Below are 17643 nucleotides of genomic sequence, written 5' to 3' on the forward strand. Positions count from 1 at the left end.
TAAAGCTAATTTAAACATTACACCATGTAGTAAGTAGTAATGCAAAAAACACAATGCAAGCTGAATATGATGAGGGCAGTTGAAAACCACAAGTAAGTACACTGCTACAGTTTGAACAAGCTGCAAGCAGCAGATTAGCCTCATCACTAATCTACTGACAAGGGAATTACAATAATTAAGCCCTGAAGTCATGAAAGCCTACAGTGATATTACAAGGTCATGTTATAAATAAGGGCAAAATGAACACAAACTGCACAGCTGCAAGCCAAGCTCCTGAACCACATGTAACACATGGCTTTTCATGAATAAGGTATGGCAAAGATTATGCCAAAGCAATTCTAAAATGTACTGAGATTGAAAGACTGTATTTTATTATTTCTACATCTAGTGACATCTGTGAATAAAAGAACATTTCAAACCACACAACAAAAAAATGACTGATTGTATTAAAATGCTTTTACAGTTGCTTTGTTCATACAATCTCTGCTATATGAATTTCTGACTCAATTTTTTAAATCTGTGCCTAAAAATAATTCTTAAAGGCAAAAAATTTAGAAAGAACTAACAACAACTGAATTTCAGCATGTACAACATGGGGAACAGCTGGACTCAAATCCATAAGTTCACAACAAAGTTTTATCCCTGAAACAGATGGAGCAAGAAACTGTTGGAAAGAACAGGCCACCATCCCCTCTGGGGACTGCCCATTACGAAGGGATTGAGTGATCTGATTAGATCTCAGAAATATATTAAGGCAGAAGTTATGAGACTCCAGAATTGTGGTTCTTACTGCAGACTCTTTTAGTGAGAAGAGACATTCTTTAGTGATTGTAAGTTGCATTTGACTTCCCTGCATAGAGACCACTGAGAACTAGAGCCTCCTTTTCAGTAACCAGGCCTCAGTGCTGCTCCTCTCCCTGCATATACACCTCCCTCCACTCCCAGAGGGAAAGCCTATCCTTCATCCAAAGACACTAACTACTTACCACTAACCCTCAGCTGGGAGCATCTTTCATCACTTTTTCCTCTTCCTGACACTAGAGGCAGCATAAAATGTAAATTGTCCAGCAGAGCTTATCAACTTGAGCTCTATAGTCTTACCTTTAATATGAACGTGTCCCACCCACAGAGACAATTATCTACCCTATGACTTGTCTCACTCCCTTCTTTAATATTATGCCTACATGGCTTTGGTCTTTCCCCTAATTCCTTTCAAAATTATCTGCCTTCAACTGCTCCCTTCTCTACTTCTCCTTTCTGAATTTTCCAGCCTCTGTAACCCTTCTCCCCATCTTTCTCCACTCCAGTTAGGCATGCAACTACCTCACCAGTAGCCTGGGAAAGGAGAAATATGCTCATTTAGACATCCTGGTATCTGGTATGACCAAGTGACATAAGATCTTTCAGCAATAAAATTTTCTTAGCAGTTCAGTAGCTGACTTGACAATGAGCAAAATAAAATTTATTTTACAAGAACAGTAACTTTTCTGAACCTGAGCCAGTCTGGTATCAGAGTATCACAGCTCTGGTATGAACCCTTATTGAACCTCAAATACAGGTTCTGAAAGGGTTAAGACACTTTCAACAGTGAAATACTTTGAAAAAAAAATTGTCGAGAGGCAACGTGGAAAACACAAAAAATACAAATGTAGATTTTTATATGCACATTTCTAGTTACTAATAGCCTGTTCTTTTGGTATGGGAGAACTTAGTGGAGAAGTCAGAAAAAGCGATAGAGTGAAATACAAAGTCTATTTTAGTAAGTATTTTGGATAGACTCACAAAGAAAACTTGACAGCCCTACTTCCTAGAGGAAAAAAAAGACCTCCAGTAATGTGGGAGTCCTAGCTCCTGCAGGGAAAGAAAAACTTCTGGTAACTAAAATGCAAAAGAAAGAATGCAGCTGTAACCCAGTAGAAGATACTGACCTGGATGCCATGACAGGATTTCAGTCTCTAGGGACAAATAAGAGAACTTCACTTGTCTGAGGGTGCTAATTACACATGAGGGGTAGGGATAGTAAAAATAAATGAAATAAAGCACTTGAGACAGAGGTCCACGCATACTCCCATGTGTTTAGAAAACATTTTAAATGATCTACTTGGACACTCTGAGAACAAAACCATATACTTTAAAACATGCTGCTCAGCAGCAGCATAAAGTGAGGTACAAGCCTTGCCCTGAAGTATTTCTGTGTCAAGTGTAGACCTTCATTCTATACTGATTAATTCTGCTGTGGGGTTAATAACCTCTGAGAGGAACATAGCTGGATATGCTCAATAAACTTGCTACAAGGTTTTCCAGAGCCTATCTGTCAAGCCATTGCCTGCTATTTAAAGATGTTTACCATGATGCATTGTATATTAAATTAGCTTTTCTAGGTCAATTAAAATTATGAAGCTACAAAGGTATGTTTTGACAGGTTACTCCTCTAGAACCTTCACTGCATCCCAGCTGGACTTCTTGGAAAAAACAAACAACTCAAATTTTATTGTCACTAAAATACCCACCAGCTCCACAAAAATCTTAGTTCTGTCCTCCAAACTCGACACAAGGTACCACAGTGGGGGTCACTTGCATTTGTTTAAGGTAGGGTTCTCCTATTCTCACATAACACATGAAGAATACAGGTGAGAGGGTACCAAACTCTCAAGAACACCTTGTATACAACTGAATCTGATTTGTGATCATTAAGCCTATCCCAACCCCATTCTGTTTTAGTGAGATCACAGCACATCACCTGCTTCTGCCGCATAGGTACACTGCTGCCTTCCAGGCTCCATACCTTCCAGGGCAGCCACACTGTTACAGCATGACCTGGGTACCTTCAAAGCAGTGTCAGTGCGAACAGGGCAGTTTTTTCCCCTTTTCTTAAGCTACATTCAAGTATAGACACACTGTTATTATGTAAAGGCACAAAGTAGCCAAAGTCCATCTTACTTCCTTGTTACAAACTTGGTGAACTAGGGTTCCAGTTTTCCTCATGTGCTGATGTACTACCAAGAACATGCCTAGGGGTCAACGTGAAGCTCCCTACACAAACACGGTGGTAATCAAGCTGTCCTCTCCTATTGCCTTAACATGTCTGGAGGAGCCAAGGAAGGAAAGGTGAGCATCCAGAGCAGAGTTGTATAAAGAACTGAAGCAATAAATTGACCTCAGTTGTCCTTTTAAATTTTACTCTGGTCCATTCATTTAGGAGTTATCATTTTGAATCTAATTGCATGAGTTTTGAACTATGTAAAAATATTTGTCACTTTCTGAGAAAATTGCCATCATCCTAACTTGCACCACTAGTTTTTATGTACCCCCACTGTGTTACATACCAGTAATACAAAAAAGTAAGAATTATTTCGTAGGTTACACAAAACATTTTAAAAATTATTCTACATCAAAGCAAGTTTTCCTACACTTGTTCTGAAAAAGCTACAGTAGCCTTGCTTTTCTTTGATCTTTTCTCTGAAATGTCTATAACATGTGAGGTATCCAGTATTCAGCTTCCTAAATGAGGTCGCTTAATAAAGTCTCTCAGTCCTTCCACGACACCATTAAACAATGTTTCCTTGATATTATAACCAAATGAACTAGGTTGTCAGGCTCATCTGTGTTAAAGTTGTTTACACTTACTAAAAGAACAAACAGAAGCCTCCTGCAAATGTGTTTTCTTCTTCGGTATAAAGAGCCAATCACATTATCAGTGCAAATATTTTACCCATAGAGGTGTTTTCTACAATTAGCATGGAAGTAAGAAGGTAGCAAAGCCTACACTGATTAAAATGCAGCTGTTAAATCATTCCCACACTTATTAGAAGTAGGATGAAGGTAACTACAGCCATTATCTGGAGTTTAAAGTGATGAAAATTCTAGTTTTTATTCAGCTTAACATTCTACTACTGCGCTGAATTAAAAACGTCATAATCAGAGCTTATTTTGTAAAAGTATGCTAATGATACCACTGCATATGACATCCAAATGTAATCTATTCAATTGCCAACTCAGTAGATTAGGTTTGAAGTTACAATATATTAATAATTTTAAATTTACTACAAAAGTCTGAAATCTTATCCTCTAGCTAGTTAGCTAGTTTAGAGAAGTCCCTTTTTTCGGAACTATCACAATTCATCTCACTATATCCACACCACAAGAACCTCAATATACTCAAAAATTAGTAAAACTTTCTTTTTTAGTAAGCAACGCAAGTTAAAACCCACTTAGAGTCAACATGCAACAACTGAAATCAGGCTGGTCAGATAGCCATAGTGATAACCCTAAGAATTTCTTCTTAATCAGTCCCAGTAGGAAATAAGCAGCCATTCCAGCTAGATGACACTGAACACGTTGAAAGGTGAGATATGCATCATCTAGACCATGCAAAACTTGAGCCTGTTACCTTTATCAGCATTTTTAAAATTTTGATAAAATCCATACCACTGTATGTAAAAGTGATCTCATGCTTCCTGTGTCAATGTGAAAGCTAACAAATACTCTGTGTCAGAAGCATAACACAAGACATTCTCTCTCAATAAAGTTGATAATCAGATTGGTGGTAAAAAATGTGGGGGCAGAATAGCTACAAAATTCTTCCCACATACAGAATAAGCAATTGATCTTATAATCATTAACTCAAGAGACAAGATCCTTATTATCCATTATTACAATCAGCACCCGCTCAGAGCTCATTGATTTCAAATGAACTATCGCATGAGTTATACTAAAGTCTATATATACACCTCTCTCCTAAAAATTGTCCAGATTCCTCTATATGTCTCCAACACTTCTAGCATATGTACTTGAATCTTACAAATCCAAAAAACATTAGTTTTCACTTTATACACTTGGAGCTAATCAGAGCAAATGATGTAGCAATCTGCATTTCAAAAATGTCTGTGCCAAGTTCTTTCTCTCATGGACTAACAAATCCCCGTGGTTCTGACATCCAGGAAAAAAAAGCTCACTGGAATTTCAAGTTAGAAATAGAGAGGTAACAAGCTAAGTTTTTTTGACAAAAAGGCTTAAAAATGAAAAAGCTGAAGGACTACCTCCCAACATATTAAGAACTTCATTGGAAAATGGAAAGGAGACATTCTAACACTGAGATAGATTTTATGACTGTACTATTGGCAAAGATATTCTGGCTGTATGATCTGCTTTTCTCATTTGGTTAATTTATTGAAACAGCAAGAATAGAACATTAGAAACTCCATTCACAAACTGATTTATGATCTGGTTAAACAGTGCTGTTCTCTTCTCATGGATTAAATCAGGCAAAATAGATTAAAGATATGTGCTAGTACATTTCAGTGACCAGGCTCTGCCATTTCTACTACAAGGAAATTCATTGGGATTCCCATTATCTTGTTGGCATGTTTATAAGCAGTGGAGTTAGCTATCCTAGATTTCAATCAGATATGTAACTCTCAGGTTTTTCTCATATCCCTCTCCCTATCATAGTCTCTTCATAGTCCAGCTTTATTCTGTACCTCACTACAACAATCACACCTATGATGAACACATAGGTTTAGTCAACCCAGGATGAAATTATTTGGAATAAAGACATTATTGTGGTAGGACAATCATCTCATTTCAAAAGATACCCAATCCAGAACCACAATGTTGACTCTTTACAGACAAAGCTTTCAAAGATTCTTCATGAAGAATCTTCTAGTGGTCCTACAAATACAGTCTCAGAAAAAAGAATGCTAGACTTCACTTGCTGTGGTTAATAAACTTGCATGCAAGTAAGTTCATTCCTCTTCCTCCAAAAATCCTACTGCAAACCTGAGAACAACTACTAAGTATCACATTTGAAGTACCTCTCAGCTTCTCAGTGCACCTAGTACAATACACATTTTTCCTTTGAGAGTTAAACAAAACTCTTTCTCCTTCTCTCTGCCATCTTTCCCACTACTTCTCTTACACAGACTCACTGCATCTCTCCAACATCCTGAACTCATTAAACAGAGTAAGAATAAGTTTGGGGTAAGCATGCTGGCCCACTCTGAAGTTAGAGCATCTCACTGAGGAATTCAACAAGCACCTGAGTCAGCACAACATATGGGGATTAATTTAATAGCAATATATTGATAAAATAATCCAATTCAATCTGAAATTATTAAGCTGAACACCACACCCCCTTTACTCATTTAAGTAGCTTTTTTTCTTTCACTTTCAAAATTAAACGTTAAACACAAAATTCTGAAAATATTAGGGGTTCGCCATAGCAATTGTTTCATCATGGAAGTGGACTCATCCAGTAATGTCATATCAACGCATAATTTGACTTGTCTTCACAGCCACATGTGGCATTCTTAATAGGAGAATACAAGTTACAACTTAAGGTATGTGTGAATAAAGTGCATGGGGTCTTCCACTTCTGGTTCCAAGGTCCCACTTGCCTCAAGCCTGACAGAAAATCCAGAAAGGAAGTTTGCTGCTATTTTAGTGCATTACATTGAATGTATTGTGGAGAGTTCATGGACATCATCATGGTCAATAGGGTCAGAAGACAGCAAGGCCCTGTCCTCTTTCAGCAACAGACAAGAGTTAGACTGGCTCAGATGTTCAAGGATTAAATGAAGCTTACAATCACATCCTGTCCCTCCATTAAGCATAAGATAAGCCCCTACACCCTCAACCACTACAGCACTGATATTTGTTTTACCCCACTATGCTAAACTTCATAAAGCCAGACTCGCAAAAGCTAACCTTTGAGGAAAAAAGAAGTTAATTAAGTCCATTCAGACAGATAAATCTGCCTAACAAAGTCAGGTGAATCACTATGGATTGACACACTGGCTACCAAGGGCAGCGAGAAAAACTCAGCAGTCCCAAATTACAGGCACAGTTCACTAACACACTAAAAAGCAATCTAAGCAATCTCTTTAAGGAACTTCTTGGCAACTGATGATCTCAAAAAGCACTGACAACACACAAGCAGAGAAGAATATGGGAATAGGTGATCTAAAGTCTTTCCCACAATCAAAATTTTCAAAAACACATTAAGTCTTGTGAAGCTAAACTTTTTTCCCCTTTGCTTCCCCAGAAATATTCAAGCTTCATACTAAGAAGAAAAGGTAAATCTGCTGATCTGAAAGGATTATCAGCAAAATTTTAAATATAAGAAAAACTGACTTAAATTTTAGTTATACACTGAAGAGAGCTATGCAGGTTAAAGAATGTCAGGGAGCTTGTTTCTTTTCAAGTTACTTCTGTAATCTGGCAGCCTAAAGCATATGAACCATCCCATCAAGACATTTAAACTTATTTTCAAAGATGCAACTTTAAGGACACAGTCTATGCTTTAACATACTGTATCTTAAAGAACATTCTAAAATGTTGTTTCAGTGCTTTTGGATGAAGTACCCTCCTCAAATTCTATAAAACATGTAACTTAAATTAAAAAAAAATCTGAACTTAACTACTAAGTGTATCTGCCAGTTTTTATTGCAAGTTACATCATGGTATTACTGTGCAAGTTTTATTTTAGCAAAATAATTTATCATTAACTTTTCAGACTATATTCAGGCAGGCTTTTAATAGATGTTAGCAAGTTTCTATTTAATGAAGCAACACAATTGAAAAAAATCTACTCTGTAGTAACACTTGGGTCTACAATTTTAAAACATAATGTAACAGGAAAAACCCAGCTAAAGAAAACCACAACATCAGCAGGTGAAATGAATGTGAAGCAATCAAAATATTTTGCTTTGTCATCTTGCTAAAAAGCAGCTACACCTGTCTGCAATCAAATAATAAAGTACTATTTAATAACAGATCCTACCTAAAAGCAGCTTCCCAAAAGCAGTTCATTCCACAAACATCAGAGGGCAGCATCCAATAGGAATTCCAGAAAGATACAGACAAATTCTTACACCTAACAGAATAAGACAAAAATAACCTATATAAATGTCACTGATTTTATGGCAAAGTTAAATGTATTATCTTCTAGTTCAAATACAACTTGAACAGCTAATTACTTGACAGAAAACTGGCTGTGCAATGCAACTTGAATACAAAGGAGGAGGTATTAGGTGCCAACCAGGAGGATTTTTTAAGGAAGAATGGTCCCATCCTTTAGCTTTTCCTCTTCACATATTTTCACAGAGAAAAAAACAGAGGGGTTGTGATTTTTGAGGGTCCTTCTCTGTTCTTGGCTTAAATTAAGTCCCATAGGTAACAGAGCAAATTGCAACACTTACTGCTAGAAAGAACTCCTTCACCTCTTCAGTATCTTTGTCTACTCAAAGCAGAGGAGCAACTATATCTTTTCATTTTCAAAGTTACATGTCCATTTAACACAACTCCTATTCATCCATGACTCTATTCAGTGCAAACCTGCAAGTTTGATTTTTAATAAAAAATAGGGCTTTGCAGCACCAAGGAATTCCACTGTTTCAGAACAAAAGGTTAATGCAATACAGAAATGATCACCACATTTGGCAAGGTTTTTCCTCCATACTAATAGCAAGACTAATAATTTATTGACTTGTGCTACACTAACAACTAAAAAAGCATGTTTTACTAGTTTACCACTACATTTATGCAACAGCAATATAGGAAATATTTAAAAATAGAAACAGCAGCATATTGACAAAGGTTCTGGTGAGAAAATCAACATCAAGATTGCAGATCTGCGATGAGCAAGCAGAATATTGGAAAGCAAGGGATATACTCTTGTGTGCCTTTCTCTGCTCCCTGCTCTGGTGACACAAAGCCAGTAGTGCTTATTCTCCCTTGAAAGTTAATATCTGTGAATGAAAGACATGTGCAAGAAGAAAACCAACACAAAAGCTGCCAATGAAAAGGTATTTAAGGACTATAGCTCAGACCTCTTCTGGAAGTCGGCTTTGCAAGTTTGAAATGAATCAGCATCATCTTGTTAGCATCATCTGGAATCTGTAAAGGCCAATGTTTTGCAAATAATGGCACCAGAAAATGGCAAGCTGTATAATTTCTTCTTTTTATAACACATGAGAAAAACGACTTGATAAAAACAGAGTTTCACAAAGCCTCATTATGTGTTGGGGGGGGAGGTGTGATGCAGTTCTTTGGTAGAGATCACAGGAAATCCTTGTATTCTGTAGATACATCTTTTCAAGTAATTTTATGCCATGACTTAAGAACACTCACCACAAATAAATATCGAGGTACAAAAAATGAAAATAGACTGTGACTAAGATACCTGTACTCATCTTTATCAAAGTAAATGGTATAAAACCACAATGGCATACAACCACTCTGCTAGATTCTTTCTTGTATCAATCTTTGCGGCTTTTGAAGTTTTTTAAAAACTTCAAGGCACATTAGGACCTTGTACTTATCTGAAGAGCAATCTTTACAATCTCTACTGCATACCTTTTTGAAGTAACTGTTTCTCATTACTTTTAGGATACATTAATAGACAATCTCTCAAAAACAGTTTTCTGGTTTGGAAGATTATTGTCTTCTTATTATTACAGGGTATTCCTCTTCCAGTTGCCAACAACAGTTGTCTTAGCTGTCTTGAGCTATTATCCTATCCAAACTACCAAGGCAAGGGACAAGGTTGAAGTAATGCCTAAGTCATTTCTCTGACACATTAGGCCTCTCCAATATTCCATTCAGCACAACAAGATTATCAGCGTGGGATTCAAGTCATAAATTTCACATTTAAAACCAAAACGTTACTAAGATATGTATGTTTGTAACTTACTTCATATTAGACTAAGACTATTTTCCTTTCAACAGAAGTCTCTCTCAATCAACCATACAAAGGAGTAAGAGACTGGAATCACTGGACAGCATTTTCTTCTTGTTATTCACAATAAGATCATTTCAAATGCAATTCATGAAGATATTTTCTTATTTTTAATAAAATCGGAGGAAAGCTTAGACTACAAACAATTACTTCACAAAGCTAGGGAGATGCATTATATCTGTTCATCAAACAGGTACAGTCATTGTCACTTCAGCAAGGTTACTAACCAGTCAGACAGGAATGGTCACCTTCACCACTAAGGAGGGATATTTTGTTCACATTTATTATAGTTATGTGATTAAAGGACAGTCTCCACAAAGAGAAAGCAGAAAATAATGTCAGGTGAAAGAAACACAGCAATCTAACCCAGGCACATGGAGCACCCTGACCCAGCCCCAGTTCAGGGGAGCATGAACCCATGCCCAGTGAGCCCATGAACCAGGCAGAAGTTCCACCAGATGAGACAACAGGAAAAACTCTCCAGAGCACCTCACCAACTGCCTAAAGGGAGTACAGCCTGCAGGGGTGTGGGGCTCACTGTGGGATCAAGGTGAACTAGGGAGGAATGAGAACGCAAAAAACAGTGAGAAAATAAGAGGGTCCAGTCACATGTGAACAGGTTGCCAGTCAATATGATTGGCCATGTTGTGTGCCTGATCACCAGCCTCCTTATTAAACTCAGTTTCTGTTTTCCTGGGTGACAGGAGTGGCTCTGTTCCATGTGCATGTACACAGGTCAAAGTGCCCACAAATGAAAAGATGGCCAGAGATCATAGGCCTGCAGTGCCAGGAACTGGAGAGACGTGTGCAAGTAGCACGTAGTGTGTGCACGCTGGTGCATGTAACCACTAGCAAACAGACAAGCCTACTAGTAGAGCAAGATGCTGGGGAGACAGCTATCAGATGGGCCATAAGACTGGGCCAGGCTCTGAAGAGAACAGAGGGTCTGAGCTACTGAAAGAACCTCTCTCTTACACAGCCACAAGAGATTAGGGTCTGAGGGATGGCTACTGGAAGTACCAGAAGGTCTAAGCCAGCCACCTGGGGTTTGAGGATTGGCTAAGTTTAAGGCTATAGGTCAGGGCCAGCTATCTGAAAGACCCCTTTGCATGAGGCAATCCTGTGGCCAGCTGCCACAAGGCTAAAGACAGTAACTGGAAAGATCCGTAGTGTATTCATCTGTACATGTGTGTGCACATCCAAAAGGATGTGAGTACCAGCAACTGAACTGGGTCTGCAAGGCTCATGGGTTTGCACACCCAGGTTAGCAACAGTGAAAAAGAGAGGACCAGGAGGCAGTTCCTGAATAGAATGAGTGTCTAAGATCAGTTACTGGAGGGATCCACATTACAAACCTTAATATATTTTTCATCAAAGCCTTTCACCCTCATCAGCCAGAGAAGGGAACGGGATCAGGACTTGTCTTGTGTAAGTGCTGTTTTCTCTGCACTGATCTCTGTGGCTAGCCATGTGTGTATGCACTAAGAGCATATGTTCCCATTAAGAATAAATGCTCAGCTGGCTGGACCCAGGAATATAGAAATGCAGCAGCCTTGCCTCCATCACAATACTGAGGTGGACAACTCCTAACATCTACCATTGTAAAAAATATAAAAATGAAGAAATATGAAGTTTCAAAAATCACTGGTGTCACAGACATTGATCCGTTTGCCAATTCAAGGTATCTCTCCTTTAAGCAATGAGGCATTTCATAACTGCCTTTGTCAGGTAATTTAGCTTCAACATCACTGGATAGTAAAAATTTTACTACTGCAGACATAGAAAAGGTGTCTGTATTGTGACTTGAAAACTTTTCAGAATTAAAGGAAAATTTTAAATTATTGTTCAAAATACATAGCAATGCACAAGTTGCAGTCATGAAGACTGAGGCCCTGTGCTCAGGTGAGTCAAGTTTTAACCGTAAGGAATTCCACAACAATCAGCAGTAATCTCTTAATGAAGATCACAGTTTAAAGAATACTTTTTAATCCAGGTGGCATCTTTTATACCACTGTAACTTCACAGTAAATTTAGCAGAATGTCCAAATGGTGAGGGCTGCAGCCATGAGTACTGTGTTCTTGTCAGTACTGCATTAACAACCCAGGTCTGATCAACTGCATGAATCAATCAAGAGAGACAGCCTGGTGTCTTTCCTACGGCATAAGCCACAACATGCAGCAAAACAGGTAAGCAGCATTTTCTAGTTCCTTCCTGTTCATAAGCACTCAGGAATAAAAATTTGGGATGATGAAATGCTCAATGCAACTCCCAAATACTCTGAGAATTTCTGATTCTTCTCAATAGCTTTTCCTGAACATTTGCAGCAATATCACAAATTTGTCATGACATACTTTGTCATAGAGGCAATGGCTTTATTACACAGGAGACAGCAGAAGCAATGTTAGATGTCTGACAGATGCCAAACTTTTTTACTGGAGAAATCTCAATAATGTTTCATTAATTTACAATATTTCTATGTAAAATAACATTTGCTAGTCAACTGCTTGACAAATTCAGCAGATTTTTAAAATGAATTTTCAGTTTAAAAGGATGAAACACTCAATTATTTGAAGTTTAACTCATATTTTGCAATTCTTAGACAGCTTCTGGACCAATTTCTCAAGAATAGCTGAGAAGCAGACTGCTGGTTAAGCTCTGACAGAGACAAAACCAGCTCTGTACAGGTCAAGGAAAGAACCAACTACCTGTCACAGCCACCCTCCTCTGCTAAGCTCATGGATATACTTCCTACACTTTTCCATGCACTATAATTCACTTAACTCTCTCCTTGCCAGGATAGTTAAGAGAGCAAGAGACTGATACAGTCAGATATCTACGTCACACACAGCAAAACAGTGTGGCCAGCTGCAAAAAATGCTAAATTACAGCACAATGGAAAAATGCTTCATTTGAATAGAGTCAAATTCATTGACCTCGCTAACATCACAGAACTGACAACAGATTGATTCCTTCTCTATTTCTCAAACTTGCCATTAGAATAGCACTTTTTTGGCCCTGAATAGATGAACATTATCTGCTTAACTGAAGTGGTAATATTGATAAAATTAACTGAAGGTTCACTTCTCAGTCTGCTAATTAACTCATCTGAAAGCATGTGGAAAAAGACTGACTTGAATGGATACTCCACAGACAGCAGATTACAGCAGTATTTAATAACATACTGTAGCAAGTATATGTTTATGTACTCTGGTTTTGATTTTTTTTTAGTTTAATTTTATTTTTTTCTTAGCCACCTTCTTCATCCATAAATCATACTAGCAAAGAAAAAAAGGCTGACTACATATACTGTCTTTTGATTGATTGTGTATTTTCTGGAAGTAGAAACATCAATATGCTTTCATTTTTTTCAAGTTCAGATCCACTGCTCACTTAGCTATTATTTACGACAGTACTGACTATTCATTACTCCTTTTCTCACTAGAATGAATAATCAATAGGACAATTTACCTTCACTGCACAGCTAAAACCCAACCTTAATTTAGTTATTAAATTCTTAAAAGGCTTTTCAGCTGTTTAGGCCAAGTTTCAAGATATAAGCCTTTAGTTTTCAGTCCTCTTGTTCCTCAGGCTACATTAGCATTTGAAACAAACAACTCCTTACCAAACTGATTACCCAAAAAGTTCCCCTGAATTATTATGCTTATTGGAGAATCATGCCTCAACCTGTAATTCTAGTTTCAATATGGTACTTCCTTTTCAATTATTTTCTACTTAAATGTGTCATCACTATTGCTAAATTCTTCCAGGTATGGTATTCCAAAGCCTTATTCAAAGCTTGCAGTTTTCATGTTTGTATGTTCTGAAAACCGACAGAAAATTCAACTTCCCCATCCCAGAGCATGATCGAGTTCTTTCTGCCCTTACGGGATATACTAAACCAGATTATTCAGAAAAAAAACCCCTTCTTGGCTAAAGAAAAGAGAAAAACACTGCTGAGTGCATAAATGCCTTCAGATGATAGTTAGACTTGCTTTGCTGAAGTGTATTTTAAAGCTGTCAGAGGAAACAGCTGAAGAAATCCATTTATGAAAGTTACTATTAATGCATATAAAACATCAAACTTTAAGGATTAGAACGTTATCTGAACACAATTTTTTGTGTTATATAAGGTTATGGACCCTTCAGGATATTACACAATCACAAGATAGTTAGAAGTGAGCATATAACAGCCATGTGGCCATTGTGCTCAGTCTCCACTGAAGGAACAGCTAAAGTATAAAAACTGAAAGACACCAATATATTCACTAAGATGTGCATGTATCACTTACACAAGTGAACGTAATGCAGTTTTAATACTTTAGAATAACTGAAACATGCATCTAAGGGAATATTCAGTGGGGTATTTCTTAACTGCCACAGGACAGAGTATTTCCTTAAACAAAAGCCTTTTAGGGACTGTTCTAAGGGACTGAATCCCCACTAGATTTTGCACACACTGTTTGCACAAACAGCATGTTTCAATAACTTACGACAGGGGATGTTCTTCCTGAGCCTTCAGTTTGACAGCAGTCTACAGGTAAAGAAATCCCACAGAGGTGACAACAGACACTGATTTTGCAAGGAGATATGCCCCCATGACACTATACACAGGAATTATTTGCGGCACTTGAGACCTTTAGAAAAGAACTTTCTCAGTTTGTAAAACTTTTCTACTTTGCAACACAGGGCAGAGTTATATCTCATCTGACATCACTCCAGCAAGAAGCTTCTTGCACATTGCTGGGGTTCTTCCCCACTCATATCTTTGATTTAAAAACTACACTTCGGTACAAATACTGAAAGAGTACAGCTTTTAAAATGAACTTGGTTCTTCTTTTGCTAACCTGGAGCATGATGCACTTGAAAGTCATTTCAATGTTTAGTAAAATTATTTAGATTATCATCTTTTATTGACTTAATACAATTTTTCTTCGTGTAAACTGCATGTTTTCCTTAGTAAAACAAATATCATACATATGTTTTTTTCCTCACATTTCTATTAAAAACTGATTTATTAAACCAATAAAATCTTATATAAAACTGTTAAAGGTAACTCTTGTATTTCAGTTAGTGTTCCTTAGAACCAGTAGATTTCAACTGTTCATGAGTTTTTAATCATGAACTAGAAATGAGAAACAATCATCCTCACGTTTTTTTCAAGTCATAATCTGTATTAATTTGAACTAAAGCAAAAGCACAGGGAAAAAAATTCTCCGAAGTAGTTACACAGGTCAAAAGCTGGGTTTCGTGTTTCAGCTGACTCCACCCCTAGTAACTAAGAATGCTGTCTCATAGTATTTTAAGATTATTAAGTCACAGCTTGTCATCCTACCATCCTCCATAGTTCCTTTGCACCAGCACTGACACTTTCATAATTACATGATGAAGCAATTCAAAGTGCTGAGCTGGCAAAAAACTAGATGGTTTTCAGGCCGGTCAACATGCCAGATTAACTCATTTGTGTGCTCAGACAAGCAAAAGCAGTGTAAGTAGTGGAGGACACCAGAGCTTGTGCAGCATTAGGAAGGAGTGACCATCTCCAAACCATTAAACTCACATTCTTTTAAATTGCTTTAGAATCTTAGCAGAGCTAGAGGTAGGCTGGCCCAGAAAGGTCTGGCCTGAATTTCTCCTCCAATTTCAGTAACAGATTCCTTGTCACTTCTCTTTTCCAGGCATTAGGATTCCCATTGCCACTAGTGAACAGTTTTGGGAAAATAAAACCTAAAGGAAAACTACTAATTTTCATTCCATAATCTCACTCACTGCTTGACCACATAAAAATTTCTGGTGATAGGAGGTAGGCAACAGAACAACGTGACTCTGCAGAGTGCGAGATGCTCAGGCTTACACCCCTTTAACTGCAGAACTGAACTCGCCAGCCTCTGTGAGAAGACTGGCTGTATTAAGGTATCCCATAACAAGTTTTGCTTCAATGAAGTTATATTTGATAACTCTATAGTTACCAAATTTCAGAGTTGAACGAGCACCCTGAAATTTTCTTCGCTTGGAAAAAGGAAATGCACCCTCCCGCCCTGTCCTACCAGGAGCGGCCAGGGACGCGCTCTGAGCCGCGGGGACGCGCACGGGGGCGGCACTGGCCGACGGCAACGCCACTTTGGAAAGTTTGCCTGGTCTGTTCCAGGCTTCTCCAGCCGCCCTTCTCCGGTGTCCGGCCCGCGGGGCGCCGAGAGGGAGCGCACGGAGACACCGCCGCCCGCCCCGCCAGAGCGCCTTCCAGGCCCCGGGCACGGACGGCGCCCAGCGCTCCCGCCTCCCGGCCCGCCCCGCAGGAATGCGGGGGGAACCACCGCCCGTGCCTCCCCCGCCCGGCCCCGGCCCCCGCGCCCGGTACCTTCGGGCCCCCGCCTCGCCCCGGCCCGCGCTCCCCGCCTGCCGCCGGACGCCGGGCGCGGCGGGGTCTCGGGCCTGCCGCTCCCGGCCGCCGCCGCCGGGCTCCTGCTCCAGCGAGAGGGCGAGCTGGCTGAGGCCGTAGAGCAGCGAGCAGACGCCGCAGCCCAGACACAGCAGCGCCACCCGCGCGAGCCGCCGCATCCTCCGCGCGCCCGGCCCCGGCAGCGGCAGCGCCGCGCGGGCCGCGGCTCCTCCGGCAGCGCGAGCGCGACGGGCGCGGCGGCGGCGCGCGGGGGGCGGGGCGGGGCCGGCGGGGGCGGGGCCGGAGCCGGTCGGGCCGCGGGGCGGGGCCGTCGTGGCGGCCGCAGTTCGATTGTCCCGAAGGTAAAAAAAGCCTCTTCCTCTTCTTCCCCGCCACCGCGGCCCCGCGCTCAGCCTGGGCTCGCCCCCGTTCAGGTCTCCGGAACACGTCCCTGGGCAGGAGTCGAGAGAAGAAACGTCCCAGGCAGAGACAGCGGCAGCGCTGACGTACCAGAAGCCCGCAGGGACAGCGCACAGGCTCCTGTCTCGCCGTGTCTTCGTGAAGGGCAAAAGTGGGGCTAAAGTCCCCTCAAAATGACACTCTTTTCCCCTATGCTCAGTGTTTCTGTTGCGATAACTTCGATTTTCCTGTATAGAAGCTTCACAGATGCCTCTCCACAAGGCTATTCTATAAGTACATATAGCTAAAGGGAGGGTGCCAAAAGGATGGAGCCAGGTTCTTCTTGATGGTGCCAAGCAATAGGACAAAAGACTACAGGCAGAAACTGATGCACAGGAAGTTCCATCTGAACATCAGTAAGAACTTATTTACCATGCAGGTGACCGCACACTGGAACAGGTTGCCCAGAGAGCTTGTGGAGTCTCCCTCATTGGAAATACTCAAGAACCATCTGGACGAAATCCTGTGCCATGTGCTATAGGATGACCCTGCTTGAGCAGGGAGGTTGGACCAGATGACCTACTGTGGTCCCTTCCAACCTGACCCATTCTGCAATTCTGTTATTCCCTCTCATTCCTTAGACACCCGTAGTTACACAAGTGTCCTTTCCCCTTGTACAGAAACAATAAGAGCATGCAAATCACTTTGGGCTTCAGTGCCCTTCCCTCCTCTGGCCTTGGCACAGTACTCTGGCTCGGGGAGCAGGTGGGTGCTGCTGGGCCAGGAGGATGCTGGGCTGGAGAAGGTTGGTGAACTGAGCCTGCAGGATTTGTTTGTGGTCACTAGCAAAGAGAGGGTTATTTTGTTTCACCAAGTCATGCTTGCGGACAACAAGATATAGGTCTGGGAAGTGGCAGAAGAAATAATAACTATACATCCTGCTAGACAGGGGGAATATTGGTTGGGTTTCAGCTGAATCCAGTACAGTAGTGCATCCCCCCTCACAGGCTCAGACCACTGAGCAAAGACCTTACAGCATAACTAACCTATACTATTGCCAAGCTAAGTATTTTAGACTCATCACTCAGTGCTGGTCCCTCAGCTTTCAGGTTTAAAAAGAATACAAGTCTG

The 17643-nt window shown here is 40.2% G+C and overlaps 1 protein-coding gene across 1 annotated transcript in view; it reads right to left on the reverse strand.

Moving 5' to 3' along the window:
* The window catches only part of GXYLT1 (glucoside xylosyltransferase 1), a 34663-nt gene extending 18317 nt beyond the window's left edge, over nt 1-16346 (reverse strand). Inside the window, exons 1-2 of the mRNA XM_032687402.1 lie at nt 16093-16346; nt 7781-7873 (exon numbers count right to left, since the gene is read on the reverse strand). Coding sequence (XP_032543293.1) covers nt 7781-7873; nt 16093-16292 — 293 coding nt within the window. The 5' untranslated portion in view covers nt 16293-16346. The remainder of the gene's footprint in view (nt 1-7780; nt 7874-16092) is intronic.
* Between the last annotated feature and the right edge of the window lie 1297 nt (nt 16347-17643).

This window comes from Chiroxiphia lanceolata, chromosome 5, assembly GCF_009829145.1.
Source record: "Chiroxiphia lanceolata isolate bChiLan1 chromosome 5, bChiLan1.pri, whole genome shotgun sequence".
NCBI lineage: Eukaryota > Metazoa > Chordata > Aves > Passeriformes > Pipridae > Chiroxiphia > Chiroxiphia lanceolata.